This window comes from Dermacentor variabilis, chromosome 6 (assembly GCF_050947875.1).
Source record: "Dermacentor variabilis isolate Ectoservices chromosome 6, ASM5094787v1, whole genome shotgun sequence".
NCBI lineage: Eukaryota > Metazoa > Arthropoda > Arachnida > Ixodida > Ixodidae > Dermacentor > Dermacentor variabilis.
This window is the reverse complement of record NC_134573.1, coordinates 50,177,144-50,196,854: the sequence shown is the minus strand read 5'-3', so window position 1 is coordinate 50,196,854 and position 19,711 is coordinate 50,177,144. Positions and strand designations below refer to the sequence as shown.

The window sequence follows — 19,711 nt, the reverse complement described above, 5'->3', positions numbered from 1 at the left end:
CGCAGAACAATCGCATAACTTATTTCGTTACGTATTCTCTTCCCCGATTACAAGAAAAACCTGTCTTACTTGCGACACAAACTTGTCAAAGCATTGACAGGTTGTGGTGTAAGCCGCCAAACACCGAAAACGAGACAGCTTTGTCAAGTATTCTGTGCGCGCCTTAAACCGCGTGGCACAAGACAATCTCAACTTCGCTGTGGTATACCAACCCCTAACCTACCGTGCATAATTGCAGACTCCATTTTGGGGAGCTAATGAAATCCGATACGCAAAAATATGGTTCCAGAGAACTCAAACCTGTCAAACGTAGTGCAATTCTTGCCATTAAAACCAGTCCAACGTAGCGCAATCCTTGCTAATTACATAGTCTCTATGCACCACGAGCATTGGTAGTTTCAGGCAAGAGAGAGCGCACTTGTGACATGTTAAACACGTCGATGCTTTTTCACGCAAATCATTTCGCAAGGCACAGTATACTTGAGCATTACTGTGAAATAACTGTTGGCTTCTTAGGCGCCCTTCCTCACCCCCAACCTTCCGCACACACACACACACACACATAGATACAAAAAATCGGAGGTTCTTATAAGAATAATTTATTAATTTTATTTTCACCAGTCGGACTTAGTAGAAGGATGCAAAAAATTATGCCTACACATTCCGTAGGTAACAGAATCATTGGCTGGTTTCAGTGCGTTTGCGATCGATTTGCCAAATTAGTAACCCGAGGTCCTCAGAACATTGCTAATATACACATATATATATATATATATATATATTAAAGAAAAATAAATTACAAAGAAAAATATCTAACTTCTTTGAGAAATCACAAGAAGCCATCGTTACGAGCAACAAAAGTTACAGTAAGCTGTTATGAACTATAAGGGCACAATAAAGTTCTTTTTTCCAGAAGGTGTAAATGCATCATGTCGGGTGCGACGACTCGGAGCTGGAGTGAACACTTCAGCAGCCTTCGAACGCCTCCAGAAACCAATCCGGCAAAGCAAAGAGCTTTCCGGGATCTGTCAGGCGCGTGCAGATAACCTCGCATGATGACGGCACATACTCGAAGCAGTAGACAGTCCTGCGGGTAAGGAAACACGAAAAGCGGAGACTACGTTACTGGTAAAGCGCCATTCACGTCTGTCCCTGTTCACTCTCTGGAGATTGTCTCTCCCGTAACACAAGCGACATATCCATGCTGTACCATGGCCTTAGCGAAGCGCATCGGCATAATACATCTTCCAGACAACAGAATGTCAGCGCATCTTTAGCTTCTCAAGGTCAGCAATATTGGGGTTCCACTCTGCGTGCGGTAGCGTTTAAGACGAGCTCCTGATCTAGCCCCACACAGTGGCTCCGGGTACTCCCCAACCCGTAGCGCGGGAATCGCCGCTACGTCGGATTAGAACGAATAAGGCTACGAGTGGCGTCAACTCTAACAACGTTGATTGCTACATGCAGCATAAAGAACAGTGCTAGAAGGAAGGCCTCTCTGTAATGAGTAATAATACGCTGGCCTCGTTGCCCGGGATAGTCATAGTCATTGTAAGTGGCGCTCTGTCCCGTCTCCTTCCTTGTGTCGTGCGCGTTTTCGCGCCTAGTAGCCAAGATGCAAACGAGGTCACTCAGGAGGTGGCGGCAGGTACTCCATTGCCGCAGGTTGGGGGTTCGGTGTCGGAGGGAGAGGGTCTGCCCCAGTGGCGCTGTTTTATACTTTACCTCTGCGAGGGGATGTCCTCCTCGCCCGTCAGATACCTTCACGCGAGTCGGGGAGGAGGGGTTCGTGCGTCGTGAGAGCGAGGGACAACCGGGAGAGAACGTAGTGCATCGCTCCGGTGTCTACGCCGGCTCTCGACGCGACCGCGACGAGGCGGGGAAAGATGGACGCGTGTGTTCCCCACAGCGCTAAATACCATTCCTCGAACCCCCCTATCAAAACTAACACTCAATGTCAAAAGATCACTATGGCTTAAGGCTGCTTATGAAATTGTATTCATTGATTACAAATCACCATCAGGAACAACAGAAAAAAAGTGCAGCGCGAGTAGTTGCAGCCACTTACGGCAATTTTCACTCTGCACGGGTATTTTTTGTCAGACCTGGGGAAGAACTTTTATGTAGCACGTATTCAGCACTAGAAAGTCGGATGAGAAATTTTTCAGGATGGCTACTACAATTTTCTCATTATTATTTTTGTTCTGCATATATTATTTGAGAAGTGGGTTATCTAATACTGTTTATGAAACTAGGCCAAATGTAGGAAATAGTCGGACCTGCTCCAAGGGACGGCAAAAAAGGGAACGCACACACACACATTTTTTTATATATATATATATATATATATATATATATATATATATATATATATATATATATATATATAGACACACACACGCACACACACACACACACGCACACGCACACGCACACAGGATGTCCCAGCTAACTTGGACGAAGGTGTTAAAAATACCCAAGAGCTCTAGAGAAATCGCACCGACTGCATAGTAGCCGTAGTTCTACGTACTTACTGCCAGTTTGTTTCATCTCGAAGTAATAATTAATTACTTTTAATTAGTAAACTTTCTAATTAATGCTTGAATCGCATACATATCCATTGCAAAGTTGTACGGTACCTTAAATAACCTCCGAATCAAACTTTTATATCGTGATGAAGTGGTCCCCGTTGTTCCTTCAAAAAAAAAAAAAACTAAATCCCGCGAAATACGTCAAATATGAAATAGGTGCGCACGCGCACGCCTCTACTCAAGCGCCTACAAGCAACCATGGAAACATATACGGCCGCATTCCCTTATCGCCGCATCGTACAAGGCTCCACTACACTTATCAATGCGTCAGCGGCGTGTTTTCTTGATGCAGCGACTATCACATGGCGTGAAGCCTTGTATCGAGCTGCCGCCGCCGGTAAAGCCGTGTATCCGTGGCTATTCGCCTGGGAGCGCTTGAGTAGGGGCGCGCGAGCGCGTACCTATTTCATATTTTGGATGTTGCGCGCGCTTTTGTTTTTTTCTCAGAAAAACCGAAGAGACAAAGCTGAGCACTAAACAAATGCTTGATTCGGTGATTATTTTAGGTTCCCTACAACTTTGTAATTGAAATGTTTGCGATTCAAGCAATAATGAAGAAAGTTGACTCATTAAAAGAAATTCATTAAGTAATACTTCGTGATGAAAATATACTGGCCGTATGTACAGGCTCGTCCACTCTTAGGGTGAACACGGCTCACCGTGGCCGCGCTCCGCGGGGCGCCAGTGCGTCCGGCGCGGCGGCGCATCGAAGCGAAGCGGCGCAGGCGCACACGGACCTCGGGGAGGCGCTTCGCGTCGTCTGCTACAGCGCTGGAGCGCGCCGCTCTGGCTTTGCTGTAAAGTACGCTTCGCTAGACCCAGCTGATTGAGAGACCGAGGCGGCGTGGCGGGAAGGCGCACTTCACTTACTGGAGCATTTTCCCGCTAGTTCGGTCTACAGCTTGTGAACAGCCTGCTTAGTCAATATACATTAACAGAAACAAGCTTATCACCACATAAATCACTTAGCATCTTTTTATAAGTGATGATGGTAAAAATAGAGTCATTTTTTCGCGCTCTTTATTAGGCTGGGGCGTAGAGGCGACGCTTGATAGTCGTGTCAGAGACGTCACCCAGCCAGAGGCTGTTCTTAATTTCCCGAGCGATAAAGGTCGGGTTTGCAGCAGCCGCCGCAGCAATGGTCATGTATTCAGCTTCAGTGGTCACTGTTTGCCGGGCTTTACGGGGAGCATCCGCAATTCTTCCATCCTTGTAAGCCTGGACTATTCGATTCACAGTTTTCAGTGGCCTTTTTGTCATCTACGATACAACGCGTTGAGAATAGTTTTGTAGGCACAGATCTACAATGCGTCGTCTTTCTTTTTCCGGTACCCGCGACATGGCCTGTTTCCGAAAGTGCACCGGGGAAATAAAATCCTGCACTGTTACAGCGTTTTTGTCGCCGAAGTGCCCCGGCAACCGACAACCGAACAAAATGCAATTCATCATGCAAGTTGATAGAAATGCGTTTAATGGAAACACCTCTGGTGTGTTTCGATTTGACGAGTCATCCCAGAATATTTAACTCGTGAGTGGCCAGTCACTCACGTGAGCAGCCGTTGGCTGCACCACATCACCATGTTAAGCTAAAATGGAGTAGCATGACCTAAGCCAAAAAAAGAAGGGGGAGGGGGGGGGGGGGGGCTCGGCGGTAGATCCGGCTGACGCCCATGGTCAGTTAAAAAGTAGACTGGCCCGAACATAGCAATCTGGCTTGGGCCGGGCTTGGCTTTTACAAATGTCGATCCCGTTGGCCGACCACCGGCATGCTGTCGGCAGACGACACCGGGCCACCCTCATGACCGCCGGTTTAATTATCGTGGCCACGTTCGTCCAACACAGGGACCGGCCACTTCCCCACGACGGCAACAGCATCGCTTGTTCAAGGCAAGGGTTCCTGTGCCGTATTCATATTTGGGTTTTACCCACTCAGCCTCGCCACCCCCCTAACCCCTAAAAAAAGAGAAATGAATTCCTCCTTTTCTCCAAATTTATCCGATGCCCCTCTATATGGAGTAACGCAGAGGCCATGTGCCGCTTCGGGACGCATACCGCACAATTATATGCTAGTGAGAATATACATATGACCTATTCCGAGGAAGTACTGAAATGAAATACAAGCGAGTAACGACTTAATTACCCGGCAAGACGTAATTTAAGCTAGAAAACAGACATGTAGGTTATAGATTTTCCACTTCAATTACGCGGTCGGGCAAGGCCTGACTGTCCCAACGTCGGAGCGGCCCGCAGCGCGCTGAGTCGCGTACCTCAGGACCTTACTAAAGTTTTGCATCCATTCATCCATCCATTCAATTACCTATTCAAAACGGACAGAAAGGGCATTCGCATGCGGCGTGCATCGACTCCAAGAAGAAAAAAACAAACAACCAAATAAACGACGGCGCCACATGTTTCACTCCCCCTAATCAATGTAATCAAATAACTGACCGACGATTCCTATAAATAAGAATTCGACTTCTCACGTCAGGTAGCCGTCAAAGGACCGGCACCGCTTCGGCGATTTTAACTAATCTGTGACAACAAAAATATGATGTAGGAAGATGAAAAGGGGGAGTAAAACTGCCGCCAAATCTGTTGCTATGCCGGGGAGAGCCCTTTCCAACATCGCGTAAAGCGCACCATGCACCGCTACTAGCGACATTAACGCGTCAATAAGAAAGTCGCGAAGTAGCGGATGTCACTTCTTAGTTGCTGTCGAAGTAATATTATTGCACTCCTTAATGGTATAATCGATGGCAAACATGATGATGCCTGATTGACCAATCGTTCTCTTACATTCTGTGGAATTTATTGCGGGTTTCGGTCGCTTTTTTAGGTCAATTAAGCAAATTCGTTCTAGCATCAAGACATGCGCGAAATGGCGCGCTAGGCTCATCACATGATGACTCCAACGAAGAAGAGCGCGCCTAACAGGTTTTTCGGTATGCACTACACCAAGTGCTGTGAGAGTAAAATAAAATGGCACCCGCCTAATAAAGCGCGCGAAGAAATGACTGTATTTTTACCCTCATCACTTATCAAAAACATGCTAAGTGATTTATGTGGTGATAAGCTTGTTTCTGTTAATGTATATTGATTAAGCAGGCTGTTCACAAGCTGTAGACCGAACCAGCTGGAAAATGCTCCAGTAAGTGAAGTGCGCCTTCCCGCCACGCCGTCTCGGTCGCTCAGTCACCTGGGTCTAGCGAAGCGTACTTTACAGCAAAGCCAGAGCGGCGCGCTCCAGCGCTGTAGCAGACGACGCGAAGCGCCTCCCCGAAGTCCGTGTGCGCCTGCGCCGCTTCGCTTCGATGCGCCGCCGCTCCGGACGCACTGGCGCCCCGCGGAGCGCGGCCACGGTGAGCCGTGTTCACCCTAAGAGTGGACGAGCCTGTACATACAACTACGGCTACTATGCAGTCAGTACGATTTCTCTAGAGCTCTTGAGTAGTTTTAAAGTCTTGGTCCAAGTCAACTGGGAAACCCTGTGTGTGTGTGTGTGCGCGCGCGTATACATATACATACATACATATATATACACATATACATATACACATATATATACACATATACATACACATATACATACACACACATATACATATACACACACACATATACATATACATACACACACATATACATATACACACACACATATACATATACACACACACATATACATATACACACACACACATATACATATACACACACACATATACATATACACACACACACATATACATATACACACACACACATATACATATACACACACACATATACATATACACACACACACACATACACACACACACACACACACACACACACACACACACACACACACACACACACACACACACACACACACACACACACACACACACACACACACATACACACACACATATATATATATATATATATATATATATATATATATATATATATATATATATATATATATACGCACACCTTGGTGCTGTCCAGCTACAGTCGCCCTTGTATATTTTTAATTTGGGACTCGTAGTATTGTTAGCAGACGTAACGTCAGAGGCACGGTGCAAGCGGGCATGCGAGCTAGAAGGAAAGAGGACAAAAGAGTGTGGTAATACTCTCTCACCTTCCGTCATCCCCTTCAACATGTTCTTTAATAAAGGAAAGCAGCCGGTCGCAGAATTGCATGCACACGTCTTCTGACCACTGCCCCTGTAATAATAAGGGAAAAATGGACGTTCTACAGCAGACATATTATACTACAGACTTCACAGACAAAAAGCAAAACGCTGCTATGAAAATACACTCTTGTAAAAAAAAATACAGAGAAATTAAAAGTCCAACACTCCTGCCAAAATAATTTGCAAAATTCCTCTATGTGCAGCTAAAATATGCATTAACCGCATACCAAGTGTTCTGTGGTCAGTTCGGAGTGTTTACTAAGTGGTGCCTTTTGAAGACTCATTTTTCTTCCTTGGCGAATTACTGCGAGTTATCCGTGCAGGGGAAGCCTGTTTCTAAACTTTGATTCTAGCCTCTTTCGTGGGACGATTCCGAAGATTGTCCGGTGCAGGGTTGCCAGATTGGGCTAATAGCCAAAGTGGGCTACTTTTTCTCCGAGTTGGCGTCCGAATTTTCCTTTTGGCTATGTGGCTATTTTTGGACTACATTTTTTTCCCGGGTAAAAAAAATGTAAAAATAGTCAAGCAGAAATGAAAAACACGTTGGAATGAAAACGCAGACGACAGCAGGTTATAGGAATTGAGCGCGTCTGCTAAAAAATGAAAATTTGCAAGTTCTGTGTGAGAGACCACATATGCACGTCAAAAGGTCAAGGATCGCGGCCTTTTGATAATTTTAATTAGGAAAGCTGGCCTCAGGAAACACGTCTCCATTTGCGAACTAACTCTACCCGCGCGCGCGCGCGTCAGCGAACAGAGACTATTGCTGTATCCACATGTGAGCTTTCGGCGTCCTACGTTTTAAACATGAGATGCTTTTAGCTCCCGTTGACGATGCGCCGAGGGGGAACTCGGCACCAGAAAGGAGGGAGAACACTGAGCAGAACCTAATCGAAATTTGCCGAATTTTCTGCCTGCCGCATGGCGCCTACGTGGCAATTCGCTCGGACCCTTCCAGCCCAAATTTCCCCTGCTCCAAGGCCAACGCAGAAGATATCCTCTTCCGTTGCGCCACAGCCACCCGTTACCTACGCAACTCCAAACCCTCCTCCTGTCTTTGCTATCACAACCCGTACCAAATGGCGCCGTCGAACGAGTGTTCAGCCAGGTCTCGCTCATTAAAACAGACCTTCGAAATAGAATTCCGAACGTGTCACTGGTAACGCTCCTTCACGTGATGTTTGGCCTGGCGAGGAACGGAAGCTGCTGCAATGATTTTAAACCGGGCAAAGAATTTTCGTCCCGTCTCAGCTCTGACATTTTGTTGTACCAAGCAGTTCCACTTCGCAATAAGCTCGTGGTGCTTAATCATAGCATACTTTTTTATGTCTTATGTTGCGCTAGATTTTGTACCAACCGCCATCTGTTGTGTTATACTTTGTCTTGCTATTTTTTTGTAGTTTTAGTTTAGTGCATTGTGTGGTGTTAAGCAAAATTATCATGAGCTGTAAGTAATAATATTGAACGCACGAATACATGCCATTGCTTAGCGTGTTTAGTGCGCGGTGCTATTTGTGTGCTGTTCTTTTCGTGATTTTTTGGTGCTCTGGGAAAAATAAAACAGTGCATTTGCAATGAAGACCGCATTTGCCTTGTGCATTTGCTCGCATGCCAGCGTTCCTGCACTTCTTGCGCTTGTGCAGCATCTGTTTCCGTGCCGCATGCCTTCAGTGCCGATGCGCGAGGAGGTCATGCGTGGTCAAGCGTGGAAAAACTAATATGTAGGCAATCTAACCTACATATATGCTTAAGAAATAACTTCACAAAAACACAGCTTTTTGGCTACTTTTGGGCTACCCAAAAGTTTCGCTTTTGGCTTCATTTGGGCTACTGCGAAGGCCAATTGAGCTACCTGTGGTTGGAGCGATCTGGCAACCCTGGTCCGGTCTCAACATGTGAAAAATCTCATGACGATGACTGATGATGAGCTAGATAATTTATTATGAGCGCTGATGATGACTATGGTTAAGATGATAAGTGATGACAAATTTTGAAGGCGATGAAAGCCCAAGCTGATGTATATTAAATGCTGCAGCTTCAGCGTGGCTCTTCCACTAAATATATGCTTCATAAGGTCATTGTATCCCCAACACCAATGGAAGATATTTTTTAATTTGTTATTTTATTCCGCAATAACCCTAAAAGCCTTCTAGAGAGGGAATTACATGGGATAAAGGTTACATTGGTGGGGCAAAGAACAGTGCATAAATTTCAATACAACAGAAAAACAAAATTGGGAATAAATAATTACAGTGTATCAACGTAAAAACACGGAAGAAAGCAAATAAAAATAGTTATCAGTACAGCAACTTTAAATGATTTGCCCAAACAATGACAACGTCACGGAGGCTTTGGTTATCAGCGTATGGAAAAAAAGATTCAGTTTACAAATCAGAGAGTGAAACATACATTAGGTTTTCATGTTACTGTGCAGAGCCTCTTTAAATTCCGAGGCATTTGTTTCCGTGACAATGTGCGATGCCAGATTATTCAACTCTATCGCAGTGCGAGGTATAAATGACTTACCAAATGCGAGCGAACGACACATAATGCATTCGACTTTGTAAAAATTATTATGACGCGGAAAAATGGCTGAGGGTTCACACATGAACTCGTTATGAAGAGATATGTGACAGTAAAGCTTACGGAATAGTGTTAAACGAGATATATTACGACGAAGAAATAAGGCTTCAAGCTCGGCGCGATTTTTTAATGCTGTTTCTTTGTCTGTGCTATACTGCCCTTCATTGTTTACAACTTAGAAGTGAAATCACCATTACGGTTTTAGAAAGTTCAATGCGCCACTGAGGCTGTAACTTTGGTATTGTATACAACATCTACAGAAGTATATGCTTTCGGCAAAAATATCTAAATAATATTCCGACCTCACCATCACCAGACACGCACGTACAGTTTTAAGTCTACGTGGCACGGTGTCTATGGAGCAACATGGCTGACGGACCTTCAGTGATTGGCGCGGCTCTACGCTTGTACGCAATTGCGTCTGAAGCGGCAATTAACGTACCTCGGCCTTGTCTGGCATCGTCATGACGTCGAATTCCTTGATATGCATCAGCCAGCCTTCGTCATCGCGGAAACCGCACAGCGCCCTCGGGACGCCTCCGAGGCGCGACTGGGCCCACCAGCTGAGCAGCTTGTGCCTGCCGTGGAAAGGACGCAAGGAAAAGGCAAATCTATTGACGACTAAAGTTAAGGCTGTGACATCACTGCGCGTATACACGCAAATGGGCAATGGAACAGATATCGTCATGAAAAGAAAGACGTAGTAGGAAATAGAGTAATTACAGATCTTAGCATCAATGGATATTCAGAGCCACACAAAACATTGAAATATTGAACATTGAACACAGAATTACACAGAAGCCTATTTTATGAGAGTATCACGTTTGTTTCAAATCTGAAATAATCGTGTCACATAACGTTCATGTGGAACAAAATTGGCCTTTTATGAAAGAACGATTTACAGGCACACAATCCAGGGGTGAGCTAAATAATATAAACCTTTTCTAAGCGTTGCACAGAATGTCCATACGTGGCACATACGCAGCCTCGGTAGCCCACTGTTTACCCCGCCTGAGCCGAATAAGTAAAGAACATGTAGGGTCATCGACATGAAGTGTGGACGCTTTCCCAATAAACCGCCTTCCCAGCTTCAGCCACTAATTCATACTTGTGTTAAAAGTCCAATGGTGTTCTTTGTCTGCTCTTGCGGAACACAAATTCGTAAATGAAGTTTTCGCTTTTGTTTTCCCTGTCTACTCGGTACAGCAGTTTCAGTTGTCAACACAGACTACACGGCACACCATATACCTGATACAAACGATTATGAAACTGTGTGAGAGCTTTTTAGCACCATAAATGTCAGCTGTTGACAATACACTCAGATATTTCCCCGGCTGCTGGCTTTCTTCAACATGTGCGCAACTTCGATCGTTATGTAAGACATGTTCAGTAAAAGCTGCCACTTTCAGCTAGAAACATGACGGAATAACAATAAAAACAGAATATTTGAATTTAGAGAGCAGATATTACTGATAAGTTGGTAGGCCATACAAATTTTTTTATATACATAGGAAGGCGGCCTTCGCAAGTTATTGCAGGAAATAACCAGGGGCCGAATTCACGAATTGAACTTACGAACAAATGTTGGCGTCAGAAAAATCTTACAAAAGAAAAAGTGAGCGCCATTCCACTTTGTGATGAAGGATGACCAGCGAAGCAGTCTATGTGAGCGCTGTAATGACGAACTGCACCTCGGCCGCGGGTCGTTCCGGCATTGCACAATCTTCGGGTTTGGTCTACGTATAAGGAGTGCTTAACGCCTTGTCCTGCGCCTCTGGTTGGTCCGGTATTGCACCATTTTCGGGATCGGTCCACATATAGGGAGTGTTTACGCTTCCTTCACCTCCGCCTCGGGTCAGCCGGCATTGCACTATCTTCTGGATTGGCCCACGTATAGGGAGTGCTTAACGCCTGCTTCACCTCCGCCACGAGTCGGCCGGCATTGCACTATCTTCTGAATTGGCCCACGTATAGGGAGTGCTTAACGCCTGCTTGAACTCCACCGCGGGTCGGTCCGGTACTGCACTACCTTCGGAATTGGCCCACATATAGGGAGTGCTTAACGTCTGCTTCACCTACGCCGCGAGTCGGACGGCATTGCACTATTTTCGAAATTGGCCCACGTATAGGAAGTGCTTAACACCTGTTTCACCTCCACCGCGAGTCGGCCGGCATTGCACTATCTTCGGGATTGGCTCACGTATGCGGAGAGCTTAACGCCTGCTTCACCTCCGCCGCGAGTCGGCCCGGCATTGCACTATCTTCGGGATCGGCTCACGTATGCGGAGAGCTTAACGCCTGCTTCGCTTCCGCCGCGGTCGGTCCGGTATTGCACTATCTTTGGAATTGGCCCACGTATACGGAGTGCTTAACGCCTGCTTCACCTCCGCCGCGAGTCGGCCGGCATTGCACCAACTTCGGAATTGGCCCACGTATAGGGAGTACTTAACGCCTGCTTCACTTTCGCCGCGAGTCGGCCGGCATTGCACTATCTTCGGAATTGGCCCACGTATTGGGAGTGCTTAACGCCTGCTTCACCTCCGCCGCGAGTCGGCCGGCATTGCATTATCTTCGGAATTGGCCTAGTGGTTCAATGGTTGAGGATGCAGTGCAAAACTAGAAGTTGTGATACCGACTCCGGGAACAGCAGCCACGTCCTTGTTATTCTTTATAGACTCATGCGAAAAGCTTTGAGTGCTGCGTGGATAAACGTTTCGGTTTACCGCCGTCACTATGGTATCAGCGATGGTTTATTGGAAACCTAAAGTATTGAATAGGAGCCCAGGGATCCTTACAAGAATTAGCGGAGGCGTATTTTGCTGTCAAGTGCAGCTTATGAATTAGTTGCTCAGATAGAGCAAGAGAAAGAGAGAGAGAGAGAGAGAAGGGTGGGAAAGGCAGGGAGGTTAGCCTGTAAGTACCGGCAGGCTACCCTGTACTGGGAAAAGGGCTAAAGGGAATAAAAGGAGAAAAAGAAAGAAAACGAAGGAAAATTTACACAGCAAAATTTCAAGGACATATTCAGAACAGAGTTTATTAATTCGAAACACCGTGAATGTATGGACACGGCATGCATAGCTTGGACCCCTCGCTACCTTCACAGCGGCATAATCAGTAAATTGCTCTGCCTCTCCGGTTATTTATTATTAGATTGGCGATCGGCGAAACGGGGTGCATGGGCTGTGGTTTCGTAGTCAGCGCGATTTCATATTGTATTACAAACATTGTAACTCCAAACTTTGAGTCCCAGTCCCTCTCGATCAATTAGCTGCTTCTTTAGAGAAACAAACCAGCGCCTTGATGCTTCAGCACGGTCAACAACGAGAGTTTGTGCTAAACTCCAAAGGGATCGTTTTTGCGCAACTGCGCTGGGCGGGCAGTCTAGCACTTTCCAAGGACGGACAAAGAAGTCAAAATCACGTTCACTGTGCCTTGATAAAGTTGTGCACAGTTCGTCGTGGTGCTTGGAGTCTCCAAGCAGACGTATCACCATTAGTAATAAACACAAACCTAGCTTGCCTTCTACAGCTACGGCTGCCAAGCACTAAGAAAGCGACGCTATTTATTAGCGACCTACTACCGCTCGTTTTAGCGTGGTCGAGTTTTCTTCGTTCGCTGTGTCCTTCTCGCATATGTGTGTTTTGCGGCTGACCTAGTTTCAGTAATGAGCTTTCCTGCGTCTTTATGGCCAGCTTTTTGACCTCTTATCTAGCGCTGGACTAGGGAACCTCAACATACATGTTGAATCAGCGGAGCCCCAGGAGCAATGTTTCGGCCACAGCACACAAAGGCCGTGGCTGAATTCAGAAGTGCAAGCGCATCCGCCGACGTAGCAGTAGTTACTGGCCCATACTCAACGTTTGTACCTACTCTCACCCACAATGTAATTTTTTGTTTTGATAATCTGCCATGTTTGCGTGCCGACTGAATAACTTATTTGAAAGAATGGCGAACATATGGAGTGCCTACAACGGTCCTATATGTCTGAACCATCATTTTTTTCTGTACACATTCTATTCGGCAACACTTTATAAAGAACGATTCTGATTTATTTTCGAGGAAATTATGATTAGGGTAACCTTTTCCGCTAGCGTTCTTTTTCGACATCCAGGTAGCAACGGATGTAAAGAAAACTGATGTTCAATGCGGTGGACACTTACCTATAGAAGTTGGAACGATGCCACGGAGGAGATAATATGCGATTCGTCTTAAACTCCACGTAGCCAGCCGTGGAGCCCGACTCGCATTTAACAGAAGGGTCCACAGCTTTCACTTCTGTGGCCATCAGCAACGAGTGCGACCCAAGCTGGCCGCGGAGGACGGCGTTGTACGTATCTCCTTCCCTGACCAGCTCGTCTTCATCGGGAACAACCTCTGGGTCGGCTGCATCGCAGAAAAATGTGCCCGCTGTTCGCCAAACAATAAATCCCCTGCTGCATTTTAAATGTGAAGCATTTCTTGGCGAACATTTCCCCACTTTGACAGTATCCGTCCATCCATATGTACGTCAATGTCTATCCATAGATATCTATCTATATTGTTACGTATGATGTTTATTTACAAGGTGAAACGAGGTCCGAGAGGGAAGCTACAGGCCAGGCCCAGCCAGCGCAAAGTACCCCGAATTCACGCGTGCCCACTCTACTTCTTTCTCTGCCTCAGTCGCGCAGTGCTGCGACTATACATCTATCTATCTATATCTCTATCTATATCTCTATCTATCTGTATATCTATCTCTATATCTATCGCTATCTATATCTGTCTATATTTATATCTGTATCTATATCTATGTCTATCTATCTAGCCACCTACTTCATGGTGCGTGCTCTCATAGGCGTTTCGTTACCTTGGTACGTACCTAAATTGGCATGGTACGAAAAAGTGTGGCAAACATAAATGACTGTTCATGGCATGAATATCATGATGATTTATGACGTTTATTGGCGCGTGGGCCAGCTATGGCCAAAGAGCGCCATGGCATATGGTAATGCATTCTGTAATATCTATGAAACGATCAAATTGAGATGTAAATGTCGATGTCATGTGGCTGCAAGGAGGCCAAAAAACGAGTCGCTGTAAACTGCGTAAAATATATAAGCATCCGAGTAATGACAATGAGTCAAGATAGAAAATGGCATAAATGTTTTGGTGTGAAGAAACCATATGAAAGGATACATAAACCCTCCACAGGGCTCTCGGTGTAAAGCAAGAACTGGGAGGCAGGCGCTATAGAAACTTATGACAGCGCAACTACAGCTTTAAAGGCCAGGCTGTACTAAACAGGACCTGGTTGAATGATTACTAAATGCTAACTTCATATAAAGAACTAAAAACTGTTTTCAGGTTAAAATGCGGTTCGTTGTTTAAAGAAATGCTGGGTCAAGTAGGAAACGCTGATGATTCGCAGAACGAAAAAACTTTTCAAGCTCAGTTTCTATTTCCCTGCACTGGACCACGACATGGAGAACTGTAAGGCTCTCGCCACACCTTCGGGATTAGGGATGATCACTTACAGTAAGCAAGAGTCGTTGCCGAAGGTATGACCTATTCTTAGTCGACAAAGGAGCACTTCCTTGTATCGTGTCGTTTCCACGAATATCCAGTGCCCTAACTTGGGTTTGATCAAGTGCAGCTTATTGAGCACCTAGGAATCCCACTCTTTCTTTTAGTGTTTCTTCAGCTTGGGACGTAAGTATGGTTTAAGGTTCTTGGCTGGAATGGGTAGGTTTGTGTCGGTGTCCCTAAAAGCTACTGAGGTGGCGTTATCGTCAGCAGCTTCATTGCCTTTTATGCCACTGTAGCCAGGCACCCAGCAAAGGACCATGACTTGTTTATCCGTATAAGCAGAGCGTAGCAATGAATACAGTTCATTAAAAATATTGTTTTTGCATTTTAGTCAACTCATTATGGTTCAGACTACACTCAATGAGTCCATAAATACAATAGTCCTTGTGAGATTTGTCTGTTTATTGTCTAACTACAGAGAGGATCGCGTATGCTTCCGCCGTAAAAATACTCGTATATGGATATGATGTACCGGTTATTAAAATCGATGGTCCAAGAGCTGTATAAGCAACACCATGAGGAGACTTAGAAGCCTTTGTATAAAACTCGCGACAAGAATACCTCTCCTCAAGTTCAACAATATGCGAATGTATTTGTGCCTCAGTTGCTCGTTTTGATAGTTTTTCTTTATGGGGTTTAACGTGCCAAAACCACTTTCTGATTATGAGGCACGCCGTAGTGGAGGGCTCCGGAAATTTGGACTAACTGGGGATCTTTAACGTGCACCTAAATGTAAGGAGGAGGAGGAGAAATTTTATTATTGCAGAAACCGTTGCGCGGTTTATTCCTGGGTGGTTCCCTCTGACAGGGCTCCACTGGCGATCGCGGCTCGCCGGGCCTGGTCGAGGGTCGCCAGTTGGCTTCCCAGGTCCAGTTCGGAGAGTCTCGCCTCCCAAGACCACGTAGTGAGTGTGTGTGTGTTGTGACTCGTGGTGAAATTGCGTCGCCCGGATGGTCGGTGCATTCGTGTGTTATGTGCGCGAGTGTCGCTGTGTGGTTGCTACACCAGGGACATGTTCGGGACGTATAACTGTCTGGGTAGATTGCGTGTAGACGAGACAAGTGTGGGTATGTGTTAGTTTGTAGGCGGCGCCAGTCCCTTGCCTGGAGTTTATTGAGAGCTTTGTGTGGGGGAGCGTATTGCGTTCTTCCGAGCCGTTGGTCCTGTAGTATTTGTTGACCTGTCGTTAATAACTCGTGGGTCGCTCGTCGGTCTGTCGGGGGCTGAAGAACGGTGGGGTCTGCCGCTCGGCTAGTGAGACCTCGAGCTGCGCAGTCCGCCTCTTCGTTGCCCCGCAGGCCTTCGTGCCCGGGGCACCAGACGATACCATGGGTCCATTGTAGTGTGCGACCCAGGATTCGAATGGCTTGTATAGGGAGTGTTCCGTTCAGGTATAAACGACAAGCCGCTTGTGAGTCAGTAAGGACACGGGCGGACCTGCCCTTGCTCTCGGCGTCGCGAAGTGCGAGAGCGATTGCTGCTGCTTCTGCTGCTGCGCTGCATGTGGCGCGGATGGAGGCTGAGGCTACCAGGTTCCCCTGATTGACAACGGGGATTGTGCATTTGAGCCCGCAACGTGGCGACGAGGGATACGGGCTAGCGTCCGTGTAGTACGTATCCGGGTCCCTGAAACAACGTTTGTGCAACATGCGGGCACGCGCTGCTCTTCTCTCCTGATTGTGGGTGGGGTGCATGTTCTTGGGGATAGGGTCTACTACAATGTTCTCTCTAATGTGGTTAGGCAAGAGTTGTGTTTCTTCTTTGCAGTACTGAGGTGTCACCGGGTACCCTAGCCGTTGAAGAAGGTGTCTTCCCTGTTGAGTCTTGTTGAGGCGCTCCCCCTGCGCTATGAGCGTGGCACTTGCTAGCTCCTCAAAGGTGTTGTATACGCCTAGCGCTAGTAATTTCTTTGTGCTTGTGCTTGACGGTAGCTGCAAGGCCGTTTTGTACGCGGTTCTTATAAGAGTGTCCATGCGTTCTGTCTCGCTTTTGCGCTTGACTTGATACGGTAGCGCGTACGTGACACGGCTTATGACGAGGGCTTGTACCAGTCTTAAGGTTTCGTCCTCTGTGAAACCATCTTTGCTGCGCGCTACTCTGGCGATGAGTGATGCGGTGCTTCTTATAACGTGATTTAATTTTTCTGAGGCTAGCTTTATGCCGTTGTTCTCCTGGATGTGCATACCTAGTATGCGTGCGGTCGGGACGCGCTTTATAGGTTGCCCGGCAATCTCGAGATGTATTGGCGGGGCAACCCTTGGTTGCCCATAGAGTGATATCGTCGGCATAGAAGGCACATCCGAGTTTCGGGATGTTTTCCAGTTGTAAAGCAAGTTTCCTAAGTCCGATGTTGAAGAGGAAAGGAGATAATATAAGTACACGGGCGTGTTCGCATTTCGCCTCCATCGAAATGCGGCCGCCGTGGCCGGGATTCGATCCCGCGACCTCGTGCTCAGCAGCCCAACACCATAGCCACTGAGCAACCATGCCGGGTTTTGATAGTCCTGAAAAAGAGGCGTCACACTGGATAGTCTGCCGCCCGTAAGGCAGTAGAAGCCTAGTAGGAGCGATTAGAACATTCTCTAAAAGAGGGACGTCTGTTTCATCTGACTGCTTCCAATCGGAGCGACAAAGGAGGCCTAGTGGCTGAGCGGTTACGGAACAGCCTACACGTGGACAAGTGAATGATTGAATGACGTGAATGGTCTACAGCTGATTTTACCATCAAGGCGTAGGAAAAGCTTCAATATGCCCATTGGAAATATAAAGGCCATTTATTAGATTAAACGTACAGGCTTTGCACAGGACTAGTCGTGAGGGCAACTAGATTTTGAAAGTACTAGACATAGCAGAATTATATTCTATGGCTCCGTAGTGAAGACATGATAATATTAGACTTTGTACAAGCTTACAAAGTACTTGCTACCGCTTCTTTAAGGTTGTGCGTGACAATTATTTTAGCAAATTCACAGTCTTGAGGCACTTTGCCTTAAGATACTTCAGATGTGGGACAAAACCTAACTTGCCATCAAAAAGGATTCCTAAATACTTGTGTTCTATGCTCACAGAGAGCCGTTCTCCATTGAGATCTATTACTGGGTCTGGCAGTATACTTCTCTTGTTAGAGAACAAACCGCACGTACTTTTTTGAGGGTTCAGCTTAAAACTGTTCTGGTCTGCCCACTCACACAATTCATTTAAGCGAAGCTGTACTTGCCACTGACCGATACTTAGATTACATGATTTCTATTACATTACATGATTACATGTCATCCACACATACAAAATAAAACGTAGTACATTGTTTGACAGTGTGGAGCGAGTTCATTTTGACAATAAAAAGAGCACCTCAGCACACCACCTTGTGGAAAACCAACCTCTCGCGTAAAAGCACGATAAAGAACGTTACTTTAACACGGAATGGGCGATGGAAGAGGTAACTCTGAATCACATTGAGTAAGTTGCCTCGGATTCCCATTCCAGTCAGATCACGGAGGATTGCAAAGCGCCAAGTTCTGTCCTATGCCTTTTCCGTGTCTAAAAATGCTGACAAAAAACTTTTGTGGGCAAAAGCTTCATGAATTTGTGTCTCAACACGTATCAAATGGTCATTGATGGATCGACCCTCGCGAAACCCGCACTGGCATGGGTCAAGCAGCTTGCTCGATTCTAGGAAATGCAGTAGGAGGCGGTTTATCTTTTTTTCTAAGGCATTTCAGGGACAGCTTGTCAGAGCTAGAGGCCGGTAATTTCGAAACAGACGACGGATCATTTCTCTCTTCCAGAACAACAATTATAACGGCCTCAATACAGCGTTGTAGAGGGAAAGGAGGGTTTTTCATATTTCAGGCCGTACGTGCTGCAACATTTCATATGTTACACGGTCAGCGCCTAGGGCAGGTTTATTGGAGCTGTTTATTGATGCCTATGGCTCAGGTAAAGTGAATGGCTCATGGCATGCCTTGTATTTTTTGCATTTTCTTTCCGGCTTCTCTTTTTTTTTATTCTGGCTTTGTATCGTTTAAATGTTTGAGGTTAGTGCGATGAGCTATGTTTAAAATGTGGGCCCAGGAAGTTTGCGTGGTCTTCCAAGCTATCGCCCTGTGTATTTACGAAAGCGAGTGAATATATTTGTCGCCCTCTTACTTTATTAACCCTGTTCCAGACTTTCGCCTCATCTCTATACCAGCTGACACCCGATGAAAACTTCCAACTCTCTCTTCTGGCCTGTCGATGCGTTCTCCTTTCTTGGGACTTTACCTTCTTAAAATTGATAAAATTGTGCGCAGTGGGCATTCCCACATTCATGGTTCCACCACGGGGTACGCCGTTTGGACGCCACACCACTTACTTCAGACATGCATTTAGAAGAGGCACCTGTTATAAAGGCTACAAAATCCTCCACAGCAGCAGCAATACCTAATGAAGACAGGTGAGCCCATGAGATACTAGAAAGAATTCGAAATTTCTCCCAATCAGCTGTATCATCCTTCCACTTCGCCTGCGGTGCAGATTCGTTTCCTTTGGATGTACTCAGTAGCATTGGGTAATGATCACTCTCGCAAGCATTTTCGGTAACTTCCCAATGAGGTTCAGGTAATACAGGCGAAGAAACAATGCTAAGGTCAATAGAGGAATAGGTTCTGTGTGCTAGACACTGATATGTAGGTTGCTTATTACTCAGGAGACACGCATGAGGGTAAAAATGAAACTGTTCAACAAGACGATCTCGTACATCGACACGAGTGTCGCCCCACAAACTGATGTGGGCATTCACATTGCGAAGA

General features: G+C 46.1%; 1 protein-coding gene across 1 annotated transcript in view; it reads right to left on the bottom strand.

The window, feature by feature from the left end:
- Nucleotides 1-924: 924 nt before the first annotated feature.
- LOC142584160 (decapping and exoribonuclease protein-like) overlaps nt 925-19,711 on the bottom strand; it is a 75,891-nt gene continuing 57,104 nt past the window's right edge. Inside the window, exons 3-6 of the mRNA XM_075694329.1 lie at nt 13,519-13,741; nt 9,801-9,936; nt 6,721-6,806; nt 925-1,087 (exon numbers count right to left, since the gene is read on the bottom strand). Of these exons, the coding sequence (XP_075550444.1) occupies nt 967-1,087; nt 6,721-6,806; nt 9,801-9,936; nt 13,519-13,741 (566 nt within the window). The 3' untranslated portion in view covers nt 925-966. The remainder of the gene's footprint in view (nt 1,088-6,720; nt 6,807-9,800; nt 9,937-13,518; nt 13,742-19,711) is intronic.